A 20,305-nucleotide genomic window follows, 5' to 3' on the forward strand; every position below is an offset into this window, starting at 1 on the left:
ACAAAGTTATTTTAGTCCAAGATTAAAATGAGAACACGTCAAATAAGAGCACCCGATGGTTGGCTGGCTATTTGACAGTATTCAGTGCCACATGAATCCCCCTGCATGCAAAAGGGCCAGCACCAGGCACAATGATCTGCAGGAAACCATCGGTGTTTGACCGCTGGTTTTGTGTCTTGGGCACCAGCATTCGAATATCTCTTTTGTTTAGTCTTACAGTCTGTCCCAGGGTGTCACCTTCATCTTCTCGGGGGAAATCTTCACTCTGAACAGGAGCATTTCTCATATAAAAAGCCTTGAAAATTTCTGGATGTAATATTTAATATCCAGAAGAAGCATGTGTGTATACAATTAAAATATATGTTAAATGGAGAATAAGATCAATTATGATTTTTTTCATGTATTCCTTTTTACAGTAAAAGATCAGTTGCTGTCTCTCTGGGTTCAGCACTTTTCCTGGTTGTCTTAGCTTCCTTGAGCTGCTGAGCCTGTCTCACCTTTTTTGTGTCTGATGTAGAATCTAAATTAGATAAGAAGAAACAGGACAGGATTTCAAATTCAGTTTCCTCTATACAGGCAGGATGGCATCAGTTTAAATTGCTTCGATATAATTTTGCTTCTTTAATCCTTCCCCTTCAATCTGTTTTTGTATACATTATATATTTGAAATCTGGAACTGGAAATCTTGCCTAATGTAAGTTAAGACATGACAAATGCACCTGACATTTTTCCGGGGATGGGAACCAAAGAACATACTGTATTTATAGCAGTAGGAATATAGTTTGCTTCTTGTAGAAGAAAAATATGTGTTGTATGAGAACTTTAGTGCTGGGATATGATAAGAGTGTTTAGATGATCCTTGTCTGAAGTGAGGATACTGGGTTCAAAGGAACCAAACTGTTTTTCCTGAAAGCTCGAGGTAGGGCATCACCCAGCAGAGGATTTAGACTCCCAGAAGCTCAGATAGCAAGATGAAGTGTGTCACAGTGTCAAGATGTTCTTCTGTGCCCAACTTGAAACTCTGGTGACCCCAGGATCATCAGTGGGAGATGTGTTTCCCATCAGGGCAGAGTGGGAAAGAGCATGATGAAGGAGATTCTGAATGTTGGATCTGGGGCTTCTCTCAATCATAATCTAAACGATTTCTTTCATGTTAATAGTAAGACTTTCTGTTTGCAAGCTAAGAGTTCATTAGTTTAAGTTCTCAAACACAGATGTGCAAACATATGCAGAAAAACTGATTCAAGCCAACCATCTCTGCAAGCCAGCTACCAGCAGCTGTGACCTTCTGCAATAGAGCAGGACTGCAAGAAGAGACAAATGCAGGTGATCCAGATGCCCAAGTTGTTTCACCTGCATGAAGATGATGAAAGAACTTTTTTCAGTCTTTATGAGGGTTTACCTTGAACACAATGAGAATTGCTTGAGTGATGTTCCTTTGAGGTGCTCTGTAGAAGTGCAAATTTTTTTTTTTTTTTTTTTCATACCAGGGTATCTGGTCCAGTCTGAATAAGTTTTTTTTTTCATTTCTTAGCTATGCACTACTGACACCTTTTTTAAACTGGTTGTGGCTAATTCTTGAAAGGGTATTTTGTCAGCTGAACCCTTTGTGTCAAGGAGGAAATAATAACAAAACTTAGTTGCCTGCATGTAAGATGTAGTACTTTTCCGTCTGAACAGAAAGGCTGACTCTGTGTTTTTTTGACTGTTGAACTGCACATCAGAACCAGCTTACGGTGCTGAACTGAGCCTTTCTTTAGCAGAGATAGTTAACCCTGGAGCACTCTGGGCCTGATAGATAGCTAAGGTTGTAGTAACTTTCATTGTACCTGGTTGCTAATAGGGAGTGTGTTTCCTAGACAGACAGATTCTTAGACCTGTAAGAAGAATCTATAGACGACATTCTTCACTCATGTGGTTTGAGGAGAAGTCCTTTTGGTTCAGGGTTGTACTTCTTGTCCTTTCTTGTCAAGCTGGGGAAATGATGCTTTGTTTTGCTCTAATAAAGAATTCACCCGGTTTCCTCTCTGCATCCTAATTGCTCTCTAGAGAGCACTAAAGTGTGCTTAAGCATATTGTAACTGTTTACTCACAATGTCTGCTGTATGTGCAGTAACGCAAAATGTTTGATCTCTGCCCTGTTGCTGCAGGCTGGCATGATTCGCACAGACAAGGACGAGTTCTTCATTGAACCTCTGGAGAAGGGGGCACAGGAGGAGGAGGAGGGAGGAGGCAGAACGCACGTGGTCTATCGCAGAGCAGCTGCCAAGAAGCAGCTTCCTGTTGAGAACGCAGATACCCTGTATAAAGGTAAGGTAGAAACGTTAACGCCAGCTGATGTATAAAGTGTAGCTGAAGGCCTGTAGCCAATGTGGTCTGCTATCTCTGGCTTTTTTTTTATCCTTGAAAATGGAAATGGTTCTTCTCCCTCTGTGGATGAAAAGGTAGGGAAGGAGTCAGAACACTTTATCTGGGGTAAGCAAGCATTGCGGCAGCCAAAACCATCTCCAGGATGGTGGATCTGTATATGCTTTAAAGTGTTTCATTGGCTTCGGAGGTAGCCAGCATAAAGTCGTGTGTCCCACTGAGTCCCCAGGTCAGCGGAAGGGGATGGTGGATGTGCCTGTGTGCACTGGGGACAGGTAGCAGTGCTGGCTTTGCAAAGGCCATATTGGAAGGCTGCAAGCTGTACCAAGGCTGACGTGGTACACGGGCTTCTCATTGACAGCGTCTTCGCTGGGCTGGATTTAATCCTAACAGGGAGGTAATGGTATCTTCAGATAAGAACATAAACTTACTTGATTTATTTATGTGTTTCCAAGTGTGGGATTTAACATACTAAGTATGTGATAGACAGCAATGGAATAACAGGAGCTAAACATAAACACCCATTCTATGTAGTATTTTCTATTTCTCTGGTAACTGCTTGGATGTTGCACCTTTTTTTCTGAATAAATAAGGGTTGCAAATATGGTAAGTGGATGTTTTGACAGCTGATGTTAACACTGAGATTAGCTGGGTCGTTTGAGTGGAAACAACAAAATAACTACATTTTTGTTCCAAATATATGTACCAAACTGCAGAGTTATTTGCCACTCATACCCTGGTATTATCTTATTTCAGTATAATAAGTTTTCAAGTCTAATGCAGTGTGTTATATTGTCCTTTGTAGAAATCTTCCCAGCGATGCCCACCCCTCTATTTTATGCTACCTTAATAATTTTCCAAAGTCAAAGAGTATGGTACCTGTTGTAAAAATTCTACTCTATACTCTACTCTTGCATATCGTAATCCCCAGAAACCACTTGAAGGAACAGATAGTCACAGAGATGAGGCACTGAAATTAGAGCCAAGTGAACAATATACATTTCTCAATGTTCAAGTTGAAATGGGGAGAAGAAAGAAAGCAAACAATAGCATTCAACTAACTTTGTTTCCCACTTTGGCCATTAAAATGACTCATGAATTTTGTGACTGACACAGTGCTGTGTTGGGCTCTTCTGGTTGCCTTCGTACTTGTTCTGGAGCAGAACTGGGGGACACAGGAGTCTTGAGTGCCACAATCCCTGAATCATAGGATGGAAGTTGCTCTGTTAGATGTTTATAAAATTATTGCAGTGTTAGAAAATATCAGCCAGTCACTGTGTTCCCTTTTAAACAAAAGAGACTTGATTTTATTCACACCTTATGGCAGTATTTTTGTTTTTGGATGGTAAATATTCCTCAGGAGTAGGAGTTCGGTACACAGAAAAGCATAAATTGTAGATCAGCTCCAGTTATTGGCATGCGGTACCTGCTAGAGAAAGGCTCTGACAGCAGTAACTGAAAACACCTCTCCGAAATGCAGCGCCGTGCTCATGGAGCTGCCGGCGGGGCTGCTCGTGTCTTCCTGCTGTGACCAGCAGCAAAGCTACGTGTGGTGCACGATGCCACCAGACATCTGCGTCCATGTCACCTCACCTGCGCTGTGTGGTCACCTAAGGACTGAAGTTTATAGGCTTTGGTACAACGGCACAAGGAAATAATAGCCATCAGCCAGCACTGTGGGATTAAAAAGCAGAACTAAGGTTGAACTTGTGCAGGCCAGGCTGAGACGTAGCACTGACCGTGTCTGGAACAGCAGGTGTCATGATAGGTAGGAATAGTTGTGATTTTTCATATTTCAATATTCTTTTGATTTGTAAAATTGATTAAAGATTAGTTTTTATTTTCGAAAAAGACCCATGACACTGTACAGGATTTTTTCCCCATGAAATTCTCCTTGCCTTTAACAAAAAAGAGAACGGATTCTCCAAAACTGGTCTGTTCTCCTCTACTTTTTATTAAATCTGGCTTCCCACCTCTGATTTGCTCTAGGCAACAGACATGGAAAGGACATGCTTTCAAAAATTGTAATTTTATTTTCCACTTTGCCTTTTTCCAGAATACATCTAGTTTTGGTTAACAAACGTCAAAATATTTAGTGACTGGGCGTTGATAAGCACACTGTGCTGTGTGTTTCCATAGTGCTCTAAATTAATCAATGGGCTTATTTAGGAAATACTTAGTAGGGCACTTTCAACATGTTGTATCTATTTAAAAAAAAAAAAAAGGTTAATCAAGAGCACTCCCTCTCTTCCACCATCCCTGGAGACAACTGCATTGTTGCCAAGTCCCATAAATTTACATGTGATGAATTGTAACACTTGGACTATTTTTAAAGGTCCAGCCTCCAGGAATCTTATGAATATGTGATCATCATTTTTTTTTCCCTAGGTGAGCTTCTGGCTCTTTTAACTGTTGATAAAAAATTTGTAGTTTCTGACTGTGTAAATACTTTAAAGTAATGAGTAACACAAAGTATATAGTATTCCGTAATTTTTGAGACAGCATCTTTCAAAATCCCATGATATGTTAATTTAATCCCATGATTTGGGAGGGGATTGTGAGTCATGATTTTTGAATGTTTGGGTTTGGATGGATAGATAGAAATTCCTTATAAATATTCCTCTCTCTGGCACTCCTTTTCACAAGAAATAGGACAAGCTGTTCTCCCCACAGTGAAACAGGAGGTGAAGGAATTGAAAGCTCCATGAACCTGGAGTTGGATGGTCAGTTGTCATTTCAAGGACTTGGGACTTGTTATGGGCAGTGGTCACGCCAGCCTTTGCACAGCACAAGGGCTTTGGGATTTACTCCCGCAGTCGGTGGGTCTGTTAGGGTGGTGCTATTAGGGAAACATCCCCAGGCTCTCACTTGCAGAAGCAGGGCTGGGTCTGTGGAACAGAAAATCCCAGTGCTGGGGGACTCTTCACACCTCCCGTCTCCGCACAGAAGTGAGGAGCTCTTCGTGCCCAACATGCTGCCTGAGCGAGTGGTCTTGTTTAGTTGTTTGAGACTTTGGGGGCAAACTTGCTCTAACTTCAGTTATTCTCGTAATGACTCTATACAGGGACATGTCTCCTAAGTGCAGTAGTTCCAGATGGTGGTTTGTTGGAGATCACAATACCCTGAGCCAATGTGCATGCCCCCGTGGCTGCCTCGCAGAGAGCTCCAACAGGGAGCTGCAGGACAGCGGGAGAGGGGTCCCTGAAGCTGATGAGCAGCTGATCTTCTCCAAAAGACAGCTAGGACTAATGGAAGATCCATTGACTGGTTGTGAGTGGAGTCACGCATAAAGAAAAAACCCCATGCATTTTCCCAAGCATGGAAGTAAATTCTAGATTGTGGTACCAGATATGATGGGGTGGACCTAACAGCAGGGTTTTTCTAGCATTTTCCATATGCTATTATCTGACTTTTATATTATAGTAAGGGAAATTGAGATTTTATTCAATCTGTTCAAAAAATATGAACAAACAAACTGCACAGCCTCCTAAGCCCTGGAGAGATCAAGGTATGCATCTTCTTTTATGAAGGCTCTGCTGACGTGCTGGGTTTTAAGTAGTGGAATGTGCAGCAGAGCTCTACTCTGATTTCAGACCATACCAGGTTTGCTTCTGCGTTTACGTAAAACGCTATCAGAATATTGGGAAAAGTAAATACTTGTTTTGGCAGCCTGAATCATTGTATTTTGACTGGTGTAGGATTATCTGGTGTTTGCAAGAATCACAAAGTAAAGGGTGTAATATTTCTACCTGTTTTTCCCCTCTCAAACAATACTATTTGTTAATGTACTGGAAAAAGTAAGCATCATATTTTAGGCAAGTAATAATCTGCAGCGGAGTAGTACTGTGAAAGTCTGTGCGAGCTCACTACAAATTAGGCTAATTGTCTTTGAAAGAGAAATATTTTCATGTAGTGGTTGATGTATTGCAGGTATGGTGGGAATAAACCCTATTTTTTCTGGCAACTGCTTTTACTACTTGCATGCATGTAATAATTTATCTTCCTCTAGATAAAAATAAGCAGCATGTTGAAAATATTTTACTATTTCCAGTTGAATTCCTTTTTACAAAGATGAGAAATGTTGCTTGACAGCAGTAAAACTTCCTACATGATAGAACTAGAATTAAATAGGCAAGCTAGAGGAGGTTGTTTTTTCTTGAAACTGCTGGGTTTTTGCTTAAATGTTCTTTAGATGTTAAGTGAAGAGATGGTAGGTATTTAATTAATGGTTGTGGTGAGGTCTGGAAAAGCAGCTTGATTTTTGTCTCTAAAGACAATCTGATTATCAGGCTTGTAAGCTTTAATATCACATTTCCCCAGCTAAATTACTGTGTCTGTTATGTTGATCAACTGAGAGGAAATGATTATACTAAAACTTCCTTAAGGTTTTCCTTCTCTTTCAAAATCATTGTCTTAAATATGCTGCTCTGAGTTTTATTGTATTGCTTGACTGATGAGAAACAGAAACTTGGCTTTAGTTGACAGTTTTATTTACTGTGCAGATGAAAGATGATCTTAGCCAAGAACAGTTTATTACTCAGGTAGATAGAAAGGTAACTCTACAAATGTGCTTAAACCAGGCAGATTGTCGTTTCTTAACAGCTAATTAAATTCCTTGGAATGGCCAAACCCAATCTGACACAAGTCCCATCATGAATATACTCTGGGCTGATGGGACGGACAGACTCACAGCCTCTGCTGGAGACTCATGACCCCTTCCCGTGGCAATACTTGGCTTTGCTTGAGGTCAGACCTTCAGAGGGGTGGTGGTTTGGCGCTGTGATCGTTTTGTGTGACCCTGTGATGTACTTCTTGGGGCAAACCCCATCTTTTTCTTTATGGTTTTTAATTCTGCTGTTTCCTTTTTTATGTTGAGGGTTGCTAACATCCCCCTGGCCGTAAGTGCATACCAGCCAGGTAAAAAGACAGAAAAACGTTGCTGCCTCTACTCAACAGAGGCAACCAGCTCCTTTCTGACAGATACCCAAACCTCCTCAGAGCAGAGCTGCTCCTCAGTCCTGTTACTGTCATCTCCTGCCCCTTCATGACACAAAAGGACAAAAACCTTTCCTCCTCCTCCTCCTCCTCCTCACAGTGATGGGACATTTGGGAGTCCCGAGGGGTTGGGGACCAATTAAGCAGGAGAGAAATCCATGTCAATTCAAGCTGAAACAACCAAACACTAGAAGTTGTTGGAAAAGATGAAAAAGTTAAAAATATGATCAAGTTGTAGCCAACTCAGTTGCCAGAGCTTTGCAGGTTTTCAAGATGATATTTCAGAGGAAGACTCCTCCATCATAGTCCATCAAACTGTCAATGCCATTGATTTACTAATGTATTTAAATTACTTTTTAGAAACCAACGTGCATCTGGTGTATATTTTTCTGGATTGCCTGAAATGACATTCAGATTGGCTGCAGGCTGGCTGGTTGCCATTCTAATTTACAGAAACTTTCCTGGTTACCTTTGCAGGGGAACAGTTCCTTCAGGAAACTGAAGTTTCTCCAAATTCAATCAATATTTCCTCTCAGCATGTACTCCTGATTAATTACTGTTCCCTTTTGCAGTCAGTAAGGCACTGATGACAATATTTTTTGTCTCCTTCCTACATCATCTGTGCATGATAAATACATCTGTCTTTCTTCCCTGTCTCGGCTTTTCTCTGAATTTCACATTGCAGATTCATGGGGCTTTTCTGGGCAGAGAAAGATTGAGAATTCAGTTGAGAATCAGCTTTTGAATAAGAAGCAAGGTTATGCACTCATGAAGAAACAAGTCTCCAGAAAATGGTATTAGGCCATTGGATGTCACCCTTCCCAACCATAGGCACAGCTGATGAAGCAGTTCTTTGCTAGCACAGGCAAATAAGACCCTTGCAGCAATTTTAATATGAAACTTCAGGATAAATCTAAAGGTTTCTATTTTTATAACAGTGCAATAAATCATCTGGGATGATTGGGTGAAGGCTAATGAACAATGCTTGATGTGAAATACAAGGACTAGCCTCTTTTTTTCTGGAGTTGATGGAATTTTCTACCATAGACCTTACCAGCAGGTGGCCTTAGCTGGGCCACAGAATGGTCTCAGGTAAAAAGTCAACACTTCCAGTGCTTCTGGGACAGTCAGTTTTCTTTTGTCTGGAAATAAAATTATTAAGAAATTAATTGAACTTTTTTTCATACTAGTAATTTTGCTGTGTTTTTTGCAGAGGAAGGGAAGTACTCATGTAACTAAAGGCGCATGGTGATGCGTATGTGTATCAGGACCACAGTAAAGCTGTGTGGTCTACTTTTACAGTAGACTTTTTTGAATTTTCAAGTGCTTTGGAAAGTATATTGCATCTTAAAGATTTTTGCTTTTAATTAAACCTCCTTTTTCCAGATGCTAAAAATCGCTTTCAGAATGATTGAATGTTCATTAAATACTTTCTCAATATTATTTCTTCATGACATCAAGTCTGTAGTCACTGCAGCACCATTTTGTTTCACCAGCGATATAAATCCTCTTGTACATAAGTAAAAATCGGTGGGGCAGCGTGGAGCGATGCAGAGCGCCATGTTGCGCGGTGATGCTGCGGCTGGGTCGGGGGAGAGCTGCCGCATGCGCTGGCTCCGCTACGGGCTGCTGGCACTGAGCTGTCATCTCCCTCTCCCATACACTCCACAGAACTGCAGTCATTCCTGAAATAAACCTTTGCTAAATGTGGAATACATGTACATAATAATAGAAACTGAGCTTCTTAACATACTATATTTGTCCCTGCCTTTCTCATTAGGTAGTTTGAGATCCACGTAGACTTCAAGGAAACACTTCAGTGCATGCTTAACTTTAAGCAGGTACTTGAGTCAAATTGATTTCAGTGGGATCCAGGCATGTTTCTTAGGCTACATGTGTTTTATTCTGAATGGATGTGGGTTCCTGTTTTGGTTATGAGGCAAGTTGCTGGAGCGAGTTACTTCCATTCAGATATACATCAATTAAAGGTGAACAACGTAATTATTTGTACTTATTTAAATATCACTGATGTGCTTGTATCATTAGCTAATAATTTCATTTTCAACTGATGGCTTCATTTTAGCCTCTCTACTAAACTCAAACACTATGATAAGGCTCTCCTAAGTGATTGCTGTGAACAGCTTACAGCTGGAATTGAATAGTACCAAATGTTGCTAAATATAAAAAAAAGACAATAAAGCTGATATTGGTCTATAAAACAGCAGTTTCCAGTTCTCGTACAAATACTCCTGCAAAATTTTTGTGAGAAGCTGTGAACGCATGGGGAAAGTGCTCATTTTATCTTTCACATTCTTCTATCAATTAATTCAGCACTAGGGGTGTGTGAAACTAAGCTTGATTAATCGCTTGTTTGTTTGTGTTTACATTTAGTCAACATTTGCTTGTTTATAGATACATTTGTAGAGACCAAACATTTAAGAACAGATTTCATTAAGGTTTGTTTTTATTCTTCCTTATAATATCCATTGATCTCTCAGTCCTTAATGAATTTAGCCTCTCGGTCTCCTGGGAGGAAAGAGAGAACAAAATATTTTCCTTTTGGACAAGAGTAACATAAACCTTGTTTTCACTGAAAGCTGATCCTGTTTCTTGCTGGTAATAGCCCCGTGTAAGAGCCGAGTTCGTCGGGGCAGCAGTTCATAAGTCAAACGTTGCCTTTGGAGCCCATGCAAGTGCTTGCATGTGTGAGTGTGTGCAGCTGCCCACAGGCATGTGAGGAGTTTTTGCTTATGAAAATGTATGTGCACACCCACACGGTTTCGGCAATTTAACATTTACTGGTGAGTTTTTCCACGAAGTGTCATCCTATTGGGGTTTGTTTATTTACAAGCTGTGCTTGTGTTGTCCAACCTGCTGAGAAAGACAGGGGATGGCAATGATCCAGTGGGTTCCGATGTCTCTGCCAGGCACAAATAAGGAGAAACTTGTTCACAGAAAGACCTTAATATTCTGTCCTGACAGACTGAAAGTGTTCTGCAACCCATATCTGTGTTTAGGAAAGGGATTCTGGAACTGAGGATTGAAAAATGTGGGTAGCATGTAGTGTTTGCTGTTTTGTACCACGGGATTCAAACTCTGTGTTTAATAACAATAGGCAAAATGGCATCTGGTATGTGTCACTTAAAATAAGCTCTAGTAGAAAATGCCGATAAACATTTTCTGTTTAAAATATTTTCTGACTAAAAGTGACATAAATCTTGTCTGCTGTCCATGACAATGATGATGAAGTGGTTTGATCAGGCTAAAAGCTCCAGGCATTATCAAATGAAAGCTATGGGCAAGCCCAGAGTTGCAAGGGAGATGGATATCCTTCAAACATCTAAATTTCTGTTGTTTCTTGCAACAAAAGAGCCCCATGTGAGGCCTTGTGAAGTGGTCCAAGGATTAAAAATGTATTCCAGCTGGTTCTGACTGTTCTCAGCTGTGTGGAATCTGCTCCTCGGTGGCCGGCCACTGAAGCAATGCTGTGTGCTGCTGGTATCTTGGTGCTTGCAGAAGGGGCACTGGAAGAGTCACTGCGTTTATAGCAGTGGGAGACCCAGCTGGAGAATAAGAAACAAATTGCTTGGTCTTTCTCTGCACTAATTTAATTCATGGTGGCTACTGTATACCAAGCACGTCCCTACAAGCAAATGCTGTATTGCTCATGAGCTCAACGCTGGTCAAAGGGACAGTGGTTCAGTGCCTCAGAGCTGGTGCTGTGTAGACAGTCATCATTGGGCACGTTCAAAGTGAAAGCCCAGGTAGCTATTGCCTGAGCTAAAGGACGGTTTTCTTTAGCTGACTGTGTGTCATCAGTGATGATACAATGCGTTTAACCACTGCGTTACACACTATTCACTCCTAAAGGCCCCTCTTTCCAGTGCCCTGAATTCATCTCCCAGTATAGTCACGACTGCTTGTCCTGCCTCTCCCTTTGCAATCCCAGGTCCCATGTGGCTCCGTGAGGTGTGGCAGTGCTGGGGGAGCTTAGTAGCGCAGACAACTGCCACTTGCCACTACTACCTGCTGAGCGAACTGGCCAGATGGAGAGGGTACAGAGCATTTCACCTGTCTTAAGTAGATGGGATGAGAGGGAGATGCAGCAATCTGGGCCTGATTCTTCCCATGGCGTGTGCAGGTGCAGTGGTGAGCAGGGAAGCACATGCTTCTTTGATGCCTATGCTTTAGTAAAGCATGTGTTACACTCTGCAGGAGGCTGGGGAGTACACCTGTAGTAACCCGGTGGTTGGTAGGAATTAGGTGCCTGGTCTACAGAGCCTTGGTTTATAGCTAGAGCCTGTGTTGGGTAATAACTTTCTGTAGACGTTTTGTAAATCCTGCTTATTTATTCGTGTTCTCTGTGTTTTGAATTCCCTAAGCAATACTTAGGGCTGCCTGCACCTTTTAGGTAAAAATAACTTTCACTCGAAAAGTAAGCAACAGCAGCGCTAACTTTAATTTCAGCTAGTGCCAGTCTTTCCCCTGTGCTTTTCAGAAATTATAAAAGGTAAGAAGATCTTGGACCAGGAAAAAGCCAGTAAAATTCCTGATTTCAATTGCTTTGAATCTGTACTTTGGCACAGTAGTATATTCATTTCTTCTTGAGAACTTGTGTTTTTCTATACAGCGGAAACATTGTTTTAAAACAGTGGGATACGTTTAAGGCAGTAGCAGAAACTATGTTACTGCAAACTATGGGCTCAAACTGATTTTTTTCTAAACGATCATGTTACAAATGATTGATTTATAATTATTTTTCAAAATATTTTGTCCTGAACTATGTGTGTCACAATTTCTCATATGCATGTTTGCTGGTAATAGTTTCAATTTAATTGTCTTTGCTCGTTTGAGTATAAACTGCAGGAGTCGCGTTACCTAACATTTGTCTGCTAGATTTAAAATGTTCTGTCTGCAGACTGATGTCTTGGACCATGATGTACTTTTAAGCCAACCAATGATTATTTTATTAATTCAGAGGTGCCTTCTTGGATTTGAACCATTTCTATTAAAGGCCCAGATGTGAGCAGTAACCACTACCTGCTTCAGTGACTTACCTGTCCCAGACGTGGTGTGATGCTCTTTCCCGGTTCGAACTGTGCAACACTGCACAGAACTGTGTCCTCATATTCTATTGCTGAAACTCCACTATAAGAACAAGGGCATGGTTTGGTAATTGGTTTAAACCAATCCAACACGCTGCTAATGACAGACTAGGTTTTTTGTCTCTCACTGGCCACACAGTGCATCTGCCAGCTGTTGCTGTCTGAGCCGCATTGCTGAAAGGGATCAGTTGCCAGCTGGGGGCTATTGGATGGTCCAGCAAGGCCAAGGCAGGCAACTGAATCATTGCATTGCTTTCCTCAGTGCCCGTGGAGACCCTGCTCCCTGCTGGCTGTGTATCTTGCAGAGACCCTCACAGAGGGTGGCACCTGGTTCTGCTGTCCACTTGTCCCATCCCTGTGCAAAGGGTGAAGTCTCTTGTAGACCAAGAGGTTCCTCTTTTACTATGTGGTGTTGTGCAGCTCTTGGAACTGCAGTGCTTGTGAATGGGTTAAATACCATGTACTTTATTTTTCAGCAGGTTCTTTGGTTAAAAGCCTGGTATGCATCTTTGCTCGTCCTTTTATCTGCGAGTTTTTGTGCGGTCGCTTACTTGTTCCAGCTCTCTGTGTGTGCATGGACCATCTGGCATGGCTTGCCTGCCCGGCAATGTGTAGTGCTTTCAAGGGGAGAAATTATTAATCACAATCTGGATGGTGAGGGGGTTAGGGATTGGTTTTATTTCAACTCCAGAGCTGACAGTTCCACAGGTAGGTAGCTTCCAGAGAAGGTGTCTCAGCAGGCTTTCACAGTGCCGCCCGAGGGGTGCGCGAGGAAAGGCGGCCAGCAATCCCAAAGGACCAGGCGTCAGGAGCAGCGCTCCTTGGCGGCTCAGCCTGCGCAGTCCCTTCCTGCTGGCCCGCTCAGAGGCTGTCGTGCTGCAGGAGCCTCGCAGTGCTAAGGATCGCTTTCTTTAGCACTGCTGGGCTTCAGACAGTTGTCCTTGGAACAAAATTCACGTCGCTGGGCTTTGCTCCATTTTGCAGGGTTTGGCCACTACGGACTGTCAAGAAACGTGGCTTTTATTTTTTTTCTTTCTGGTAACTAATATTTTAATATTGCTTCAAGAATTGTAGCTTTTCAAAAATTGAGGTATTATTTACAGAACATTTGAGGAAGGATTCTTTCATCTGAAGAATGAGCCACACAGAAGACATGCTCAGTCCTAAAAGTAACCTGGAAAGAAAAGACTGGTATCAGTTTCTGTGAATTGCCATCTGTGGGAATTTTGTAAACTTACAATCTTGACAGGTATCTGTACACTTTGTCACCACATCTGTTTGCCTGTGGAGATCATCTTTCCTGTTCTACATGTGGAGACATATTACAGTTGCTGAAGATGTTTGCTGACTGTGAATGGTGAGAGGCACTGAGAAAATGTTTTATGCCTGAAGCAGCTGCCTCCGAAATGCCCATCCCGGCACCTCTCTTCAAAAACCACCTCACACACTTAGCAGGGAAGTCGGCAGAGAAAATTTACCTTGGTGGTGTAGGGATTTTTTTTTTTTTTAAACTTTTAAAGAAATATGAACCATTGCATCATTCTGCCTAATCCCCCCCCCCTTTTTTTGTGTGTGTGTGTGAAATAACTTTCAGTCTTTGGAATAAATTGGCAATGTGGTTTAAAGTGACGTGGGGTTTTGAATGGGCCTTTTAATGTACCAAGTGGTGACATTTTGGACACATCATTCTTCCATAGGTCAGCAGTGCCAGGTCACTTAACAGGAAAGCATCTGGTATAACTGGTAGCAAGAGTAACTAAATAGTGACTTGAGAAATTGCCCTTGACTGACTATTTATATATGAAATTAATAGGCACTGAGAATTGCATCTTACGAGCTGTGTTTTGTGTTGCTGAGTAGGCAGAAGTCCTGCTTGTCTGATTGAGCTTCACTATATCATAGTGTTCAGAGTTCGTTCATTCTGCTGGGTTTCTTTCTGGAGTCTCACTATTTTAGAGAGACACTGTTAGTTATAGTAATGAACACATCACAGTCATTCACATCTTTCTCCCTGTGGAGTAGGGTGAAGGTTTGGTCCCCATTTTACAGAGATCTCTGCATCTTAGTGCTCTTGTACCCATTTATTTATGTTGAAGTTGGGTGTGTCAAGCCCTAGATATTTGGGGCTTGAATATATTTGTTCAGTGGCTTTAAAACAGGGTTGTTTTTTTTTTAATACATCAAAAAAATGGATTAATGGGGATTGAAGAATCAGCTTGTTCAGGGACCTGAGCTTAAAATAGTGTATTGTCTAAAGCTGTAGATTAAATCTGGGCTTGAATTCTTGTTCACAGGCTTGCTGGCCATTCTTCCTGCCAGTGTGACTTAGCTTTTTCCCAACCCCTGTTAAGAAAGCACTGACTAAATAGCAGGCTGAAAATCATATGTTTTAACTTTATATTCTACTTGCAAGCTGAAGTATTTTTTTGCTTTGTTTTTCTTTAAGCAGAGCCTCTGGAGACTTGTTAAATTATGAAATGGTTAGAAAGAGGCAGCCCAAAGGCTCTAGCTAGGAGTATTAAATGTCCTAGGCAGCCCTAAATCGCTGCTCAGTCTCCAGTGTAAAATATAACAAAGGCGAAAACCTGATTTTGAGTCACTGTAAGATTACTTGAACATAATTTCTAAATTTCCAGGTATTTTCCTTGGATATCCCAATTACATGTGTGCAGAGAAACGGATGGTATTGACATTTCCATGGTAACCTGTTGTAGCATTTCAGATATTGACCTGCAGGTCATAAATTACTGAAGCAGAATATTTTTGGAAGACTGGCAAAATCTATCACTCTGCTGTAAAATGTATGGACAACAGCATAGCAACAAAATGCAGATGAGAGAACTCACGCTTTGGAATAAAGTCTGGGCTGAAAGTTAAGTGGAAGTTTTGTTTAAGACTCCACTAACAGTGAGTAACATCAAGTGACAGCCCTGGTGGGTTAGTTTCTGCCATTTTTTGGCTGGGGATCTGGTTTATATTTGCGGCTGGATGTGTGTAGAGGTAGGATGATTGTAAAAATGTTGTAGCAACTCCTATTATGTCTTATTAGAGGTGCCAGCAGGCTTCAAGAGAGCCTCACCTGGCTGCCTTCACGCTACTGTTACGCTGGCTGTTGGTGCTGATGGCAGGATGCAGGTGGGAAGGGCGCACAGCCCGAGTTAGTTAAACCCTAGATCTATGTGGAGGTGTTTAGTGGTCCATAATAACTGATTGCCTGCTGTTCTGTTTGGTACCCTCTTATCTGATGTCCTAAAGACAACTAAATGGTCTTCTGTGCTGTTGAAACCCTGGTGGAAAGCATGAGCAAAGGTCTTTGCAAGAAAACTGGTGTGTCCAAGCGCTGAAGATTTGCAGCAGATATGATTGATTGCACTAGTAGGATTTACAGTTCTTATGGTCTCAGCTTCAGACAACTGGAAAGCCTGATTGCCTCTGAAGTGATGGTGGGGGCATTTCCAAGAATCTTTGGGAGAAAGAATCCCTTAGCTAAAAGGCCACATTTCTTCCTTAAGATCATTTCTTTTCAATTTTTTGAAGTTTTTAAAGGAGTGCTTGGAGTCTTTGCAATGTGAGATGGAACTGTACTCCCACCAAATAAATTACAGTGTCTCTTTCAAAATCCCCATAGGCAATGCATGTTATGTGATAGCAAATTCTCACAGACCTTATATGAATGCATTTTCTGGGAACTGCCTTTGTAATAATAACTTACTGCTTGGCAAGTGGATAGGGTTCAGACAAGCCATGCACTTGATCCCGTCCACACTGATTTTAATGCAAACATTCCCAGTGGGCTTAGTGGGGGCAGACTCAGTGCAAGGCTGTGGGAAACCGGGTGGCTGAATTTGCCTGAATTGCAAAGTGTCTTTGTTGTCTTCTGTTTTGGTTAATTTTGTACCTTCTAGGTTTCATGATTTACTTTGAGATTCATTTGAACACATTGAAACTAACCTGTAACTTGAAGTTGCGTTAAGAATTGAGCATTGAGAATATGACCTGCGTATATCTAATAGAGTATACCTGTGGATGTGATGGAATGGACCCAGGTATTCCTAATGAAGCCATACCACTCTGACACCCCTTTTATGTCTGTCGAGAGACAGCAATGTCTTTCATTGTTCATGAAAACTTATCAGAGCCCTTTAGGAAATACTCTTACTTTTCTTACTGTTTTACCACTGTATTCCATGCATAGATTGTATGCTTTTATGCGCTATTTTACAGGTACTACAGTTGCAACAGATGTGCTTTTGTCGCTTAGCACACAGGCTTATCACAATGTCGTATACGTTGACGTAACTTGCTCAGCATTCAGTCTTTCCTGCTTTCAACAGCTTGGCCACTGAGAGATGATTCCCCGCCCCCCCCCACCCCCCCAACTTATGCTTTGTCGATACCTATCCTCATGTCAAGAAACACATAATTAGTTTTAACCAGTTCAACCAGTTTGTCATTAATGAATCTGATAAGAAGCTTCCAGATAGTAAGTGACCAAGCTGCTCCTTTTTCTTTTTAATGAGCACAGGCTTTCTTCCTATCGCCTGGTCAGTGTTTGCCTTCCTCCAGTGTTTGTTACAAGTGCATTCAGAGCTTGGACGTAATTTTGTTAAGCTCTGTCAGTAATAATCGCACCTCTGTTCCTTCTGGTGCTTTCTGGTTAAATAATTTTCTAAATTTTCTTTGTACAGCCCTCTTTTGGGATATGCACTTCACTCTGCTTAATCTCGTTCATCTGTTCATACTTTGTCTTTAATCCAATTTGCAGGACATACATAGTGCCTTCCTTTCCCATAGTACTTTCCAAAAATCACTGCTTTGTGTTCATGTAGCAGTACTTTCTTCTCATATCTCTGCTCCAATTTTCTGAAAAGTGCTTAACTGATTTCAGTAATTGATTGAATTAGCATTGGGCTGTTCTTGTGTGTCTTTCTTCAGTTCACCAAAACTATTTCAACTATACAGTGTAACTGTAAGAAGTCTAAAATTTTTACTCAGCTCTGTTGTTACTGGCTTGTTCTTCCAGTTTCTCTCTTTTTGTCTCATCCAGCTGAGACATTTCTTTTTTAACAACAGTTAATTGGTCTAATTTAGGTCTCTGGGTGATTTCTTGGTGTTTTTCATCTTTCTCAGATATCCTAGTATCTCTCAGGCTTCTCATCCACATTTTTTCAAGCAACCAGTCATACACCCTAAATATTTTGACCACTGTATACCAAGCTGTCATGTTGCATGAGGCCTTTGCTGCTCTCATTTTATTTTCTTCCCATTATAGTGAAATAGTTGGAAGAATTTGACATCATTGTGTTTGCAGTTAGGAGGATCTCTCATTCATGGGCAAACTTGTCTTGAAACACAAAATCAAAAGGCAATTCTTGTTCCCTGAATCCTAAAATAGCCATTAAAACCCAGAAAGGCACCTCTCTGTTCTGTTATAGCTGAAGAGGATAGAAGCACGCCTCCTTGCGCACTAACACCAAAAGCATCTTGCAGTATTGGTCTCTCCTCATTCTTCCAGAAATCATTGTCATGTGCAAATACCTTTCTCACTTCCTTTATAATAAATGTAAGTAGTTCAAGTTTTCAAATCAAGTTTCAAGTTCTTCAGATACCCGGGAGAAATTACTATATTCAGCCTCTATAGAAAAGATTTCAAGAAGGTAATTTTGTTGGTTTCGGAATCTGAAGGGAGAATCAATAAGGCACCTACACACTTTGAAGCTCCTGGTCTAGCTTCTGTATAGCTCTTAGCTGCTGTCCTCTTGTTTCTCCCCCTCAAAATTGCTTTAAATACAAAGTCAGGATAAGCCCTTGGACTTCATTTCAATTCACTTTTTGCTCTTAAAAACTGCAGTGATGTTTCGGAAATGCTACCAGGAGCTCAGGGTTCATTTCCTTCCCTTGGAAGTGCTGAGCTTGGGCTGGAAGAGGAGGCTGCTGTGCAAATCCTGGCCAAGATCTGCCCTCTCTCTCTGCAGAGGGGCCTAAAGACACAGATCACTGCTGCAGGCACTTTCATTGCTTGGTGCTCTTGCTCTTTGACAGAAGACTTTCCTGCTTATAGACACATTGTGCCTTGTCCCTGCCGGATGAGGGGCTCCGGTGGCTCCTGGGCAGACTGGGTGAGGATAGTGGCACAACTCACCTTATTCCTGGGGAAGAGCAGCTCTGATGCACGCTTAGTGCATGATGGTTCCTTGCCAGGATGGTTGGTAAGGCAAGGTGGAACAGCACGTAGCAGAGTGAGGAAGCGAAGGAGTGCCATTTAGTGTCTGGCTGTAGAGAGAACTGTATGCTTGCAATATGTTTTGCCTTCTGCTGGCAGTCCTGGTGTGAAAAGCAGCATAGCTTAATTAAGCAGTGTCAAAAAACTTGATTCTTCCCATCTGCCTTCCGATCTGAAATGTTGTTCTTAGCTGATTTAGCTGTATCTTGCAAGAAGTGTATATCCTTATGGCTAAATGATGAAATTTTGTGAAGAATTTCAGTGTCACATGATTTTTGCTGCATTTTAATAGGACTTCGACAAGTCTGTTAGGCCCTGAGTGTCAGCAATCTGTCCAGGATTTTCCAAACAAGGATTTGTGTGTGCTTTGACCAGCGAGTGTCCAAGTTGTGTGGAACTGCGGGAATGCAAGATCTGCGGGACTTGGTGTGGATTTCCTGCACCCCTGGTCCACCTACGCACTGTAAACCCAGTTGCATCCTGCTTGCTGCGTGTGCTTGAGAATTTTGGAGCATGCTCACCACATGTGAGACAGCACTGAAGGACATCTCAAATTTATTGGGTACATGTGTTGCTCACTTGTTCCAATACATTGCAACTGCACTAGATTTATTGCGCTTACGGAGTTGCTTACCCCATGACCAGTGCTCTTCCATGGAGGAGTGGTTCAAATCACCAGTAGCTTGGTCAGACATCTGGACACCTAGAAATGTACAGCCAGTGTTCCCTAATTCCACCTGGGCAGATTTTCTGGGAAGATAAAGAGTAGAAGTAGGAGGAAACCTGGATGAACAAACTACTGTCAAAACCTTAGTCTCAAGGATGTACTGTTCTCAAGAGCTTTGTTAGGATTGTGTTTGATAAGAATCAAGTTTCAGTGGTTTTTGGATTGTGTTGTTGCACAAGATGCTTTCTTTGCTAAAGTAAAAATGAAGAATACAAAAGGAACTTATTGGGTAAATAATTTGTTCTTACTAGAGCCATCTTCCCCTGAAATATGAAAGATTCTTTCCAAATGCAAAAGTTATGCAAACATGTCTGAATATAGAAGTGAAACTGGAAAGCAGTGGGTTTCTTTTGCCAGTTTTGCAGGAGGCCACCCACATAGGTATATCTTCTTTTTTTTTTTTCTGTTTCTTGTTTTGTTTTTTTTTCCCCCCTCTGGAAAAATACAATGAATTTTGGCCAAAATCAGAGCCTATTGTGATTTTGTAACCATTCTTATCAAAGCAGGAGTGAAATGTAGTTGGAATTTTCCAAGTAATGTATAATTAGCTGAAGGAAAAAAAGAAGTTGAAAATTTGGTGCAAATGATTTACCGGGAAGGCTCCAAGTTCTTGACTGGTCAGACTCATACATACCAGCCTTTCTTTACGTGAGCATGGAGAAGCATTCTGTCAGACCCTTTGGTTGAAGGCATTTTCCTTGCTATTAGTTGATTTTGGCTGTATTTTTCTCCTAGCTTTGAGTGTTTGATAATGGTTTGCTGAATTAAAATGAAAGTCCTGTTTTGACTTGATACTTCCAATCTGTTCTTGACTGTTGGTGTTTTCAGATTTTTAGTTGTCTTGAGAGGCTGTTGCTTTCCGTTCTCCATATTCACTCGCTCTGACCA

At 41.4% G+C, this 20,305-nt stretch overlaps 1 protein-coding gene across 1 annotated transcript in view; it reads left to right on the forward strand.

The window, feature by feature from the left end:
* Positions 1–2,150: 2,150 nt before the first annotated feature.
* Positions 2,151–20,305, forward strand: part of ADAMTS2 (ADAM metallopeptidase with thrombospondin type 1 motif, 2) — a gene marked incomplete at its 5' end in the record, with an annotated part of 115,523 nt that continues 97,368 nt past the window's right edge. The window contains one exon of the mRNA XM_010287195.1: positions 2,151–2,310. Within this exon, the coding sequence (XP_010285497.1) occupies positions 2,151–2,310 (160 nt within the window). The remainder of the gene's footprint in view (positions 2,311–20,305) is intronic.

The sequence above is a fragment of the Phaethon lepturus genome, unplaced genomic scaffold, assembly GCF_000687285.1.
Source record: "Phaethon lepturus isolate BGI_N335 unplaced genomic scaffold, ASM68728v1 scaffold4445, whole genome shotgun sequence".
Lineage (NCBI taxonomy): Eukaryota > Metazoa > Chordata > Aves > Phaethontiformes > Phaethontidae > Phaethon > Phaethon lepturus.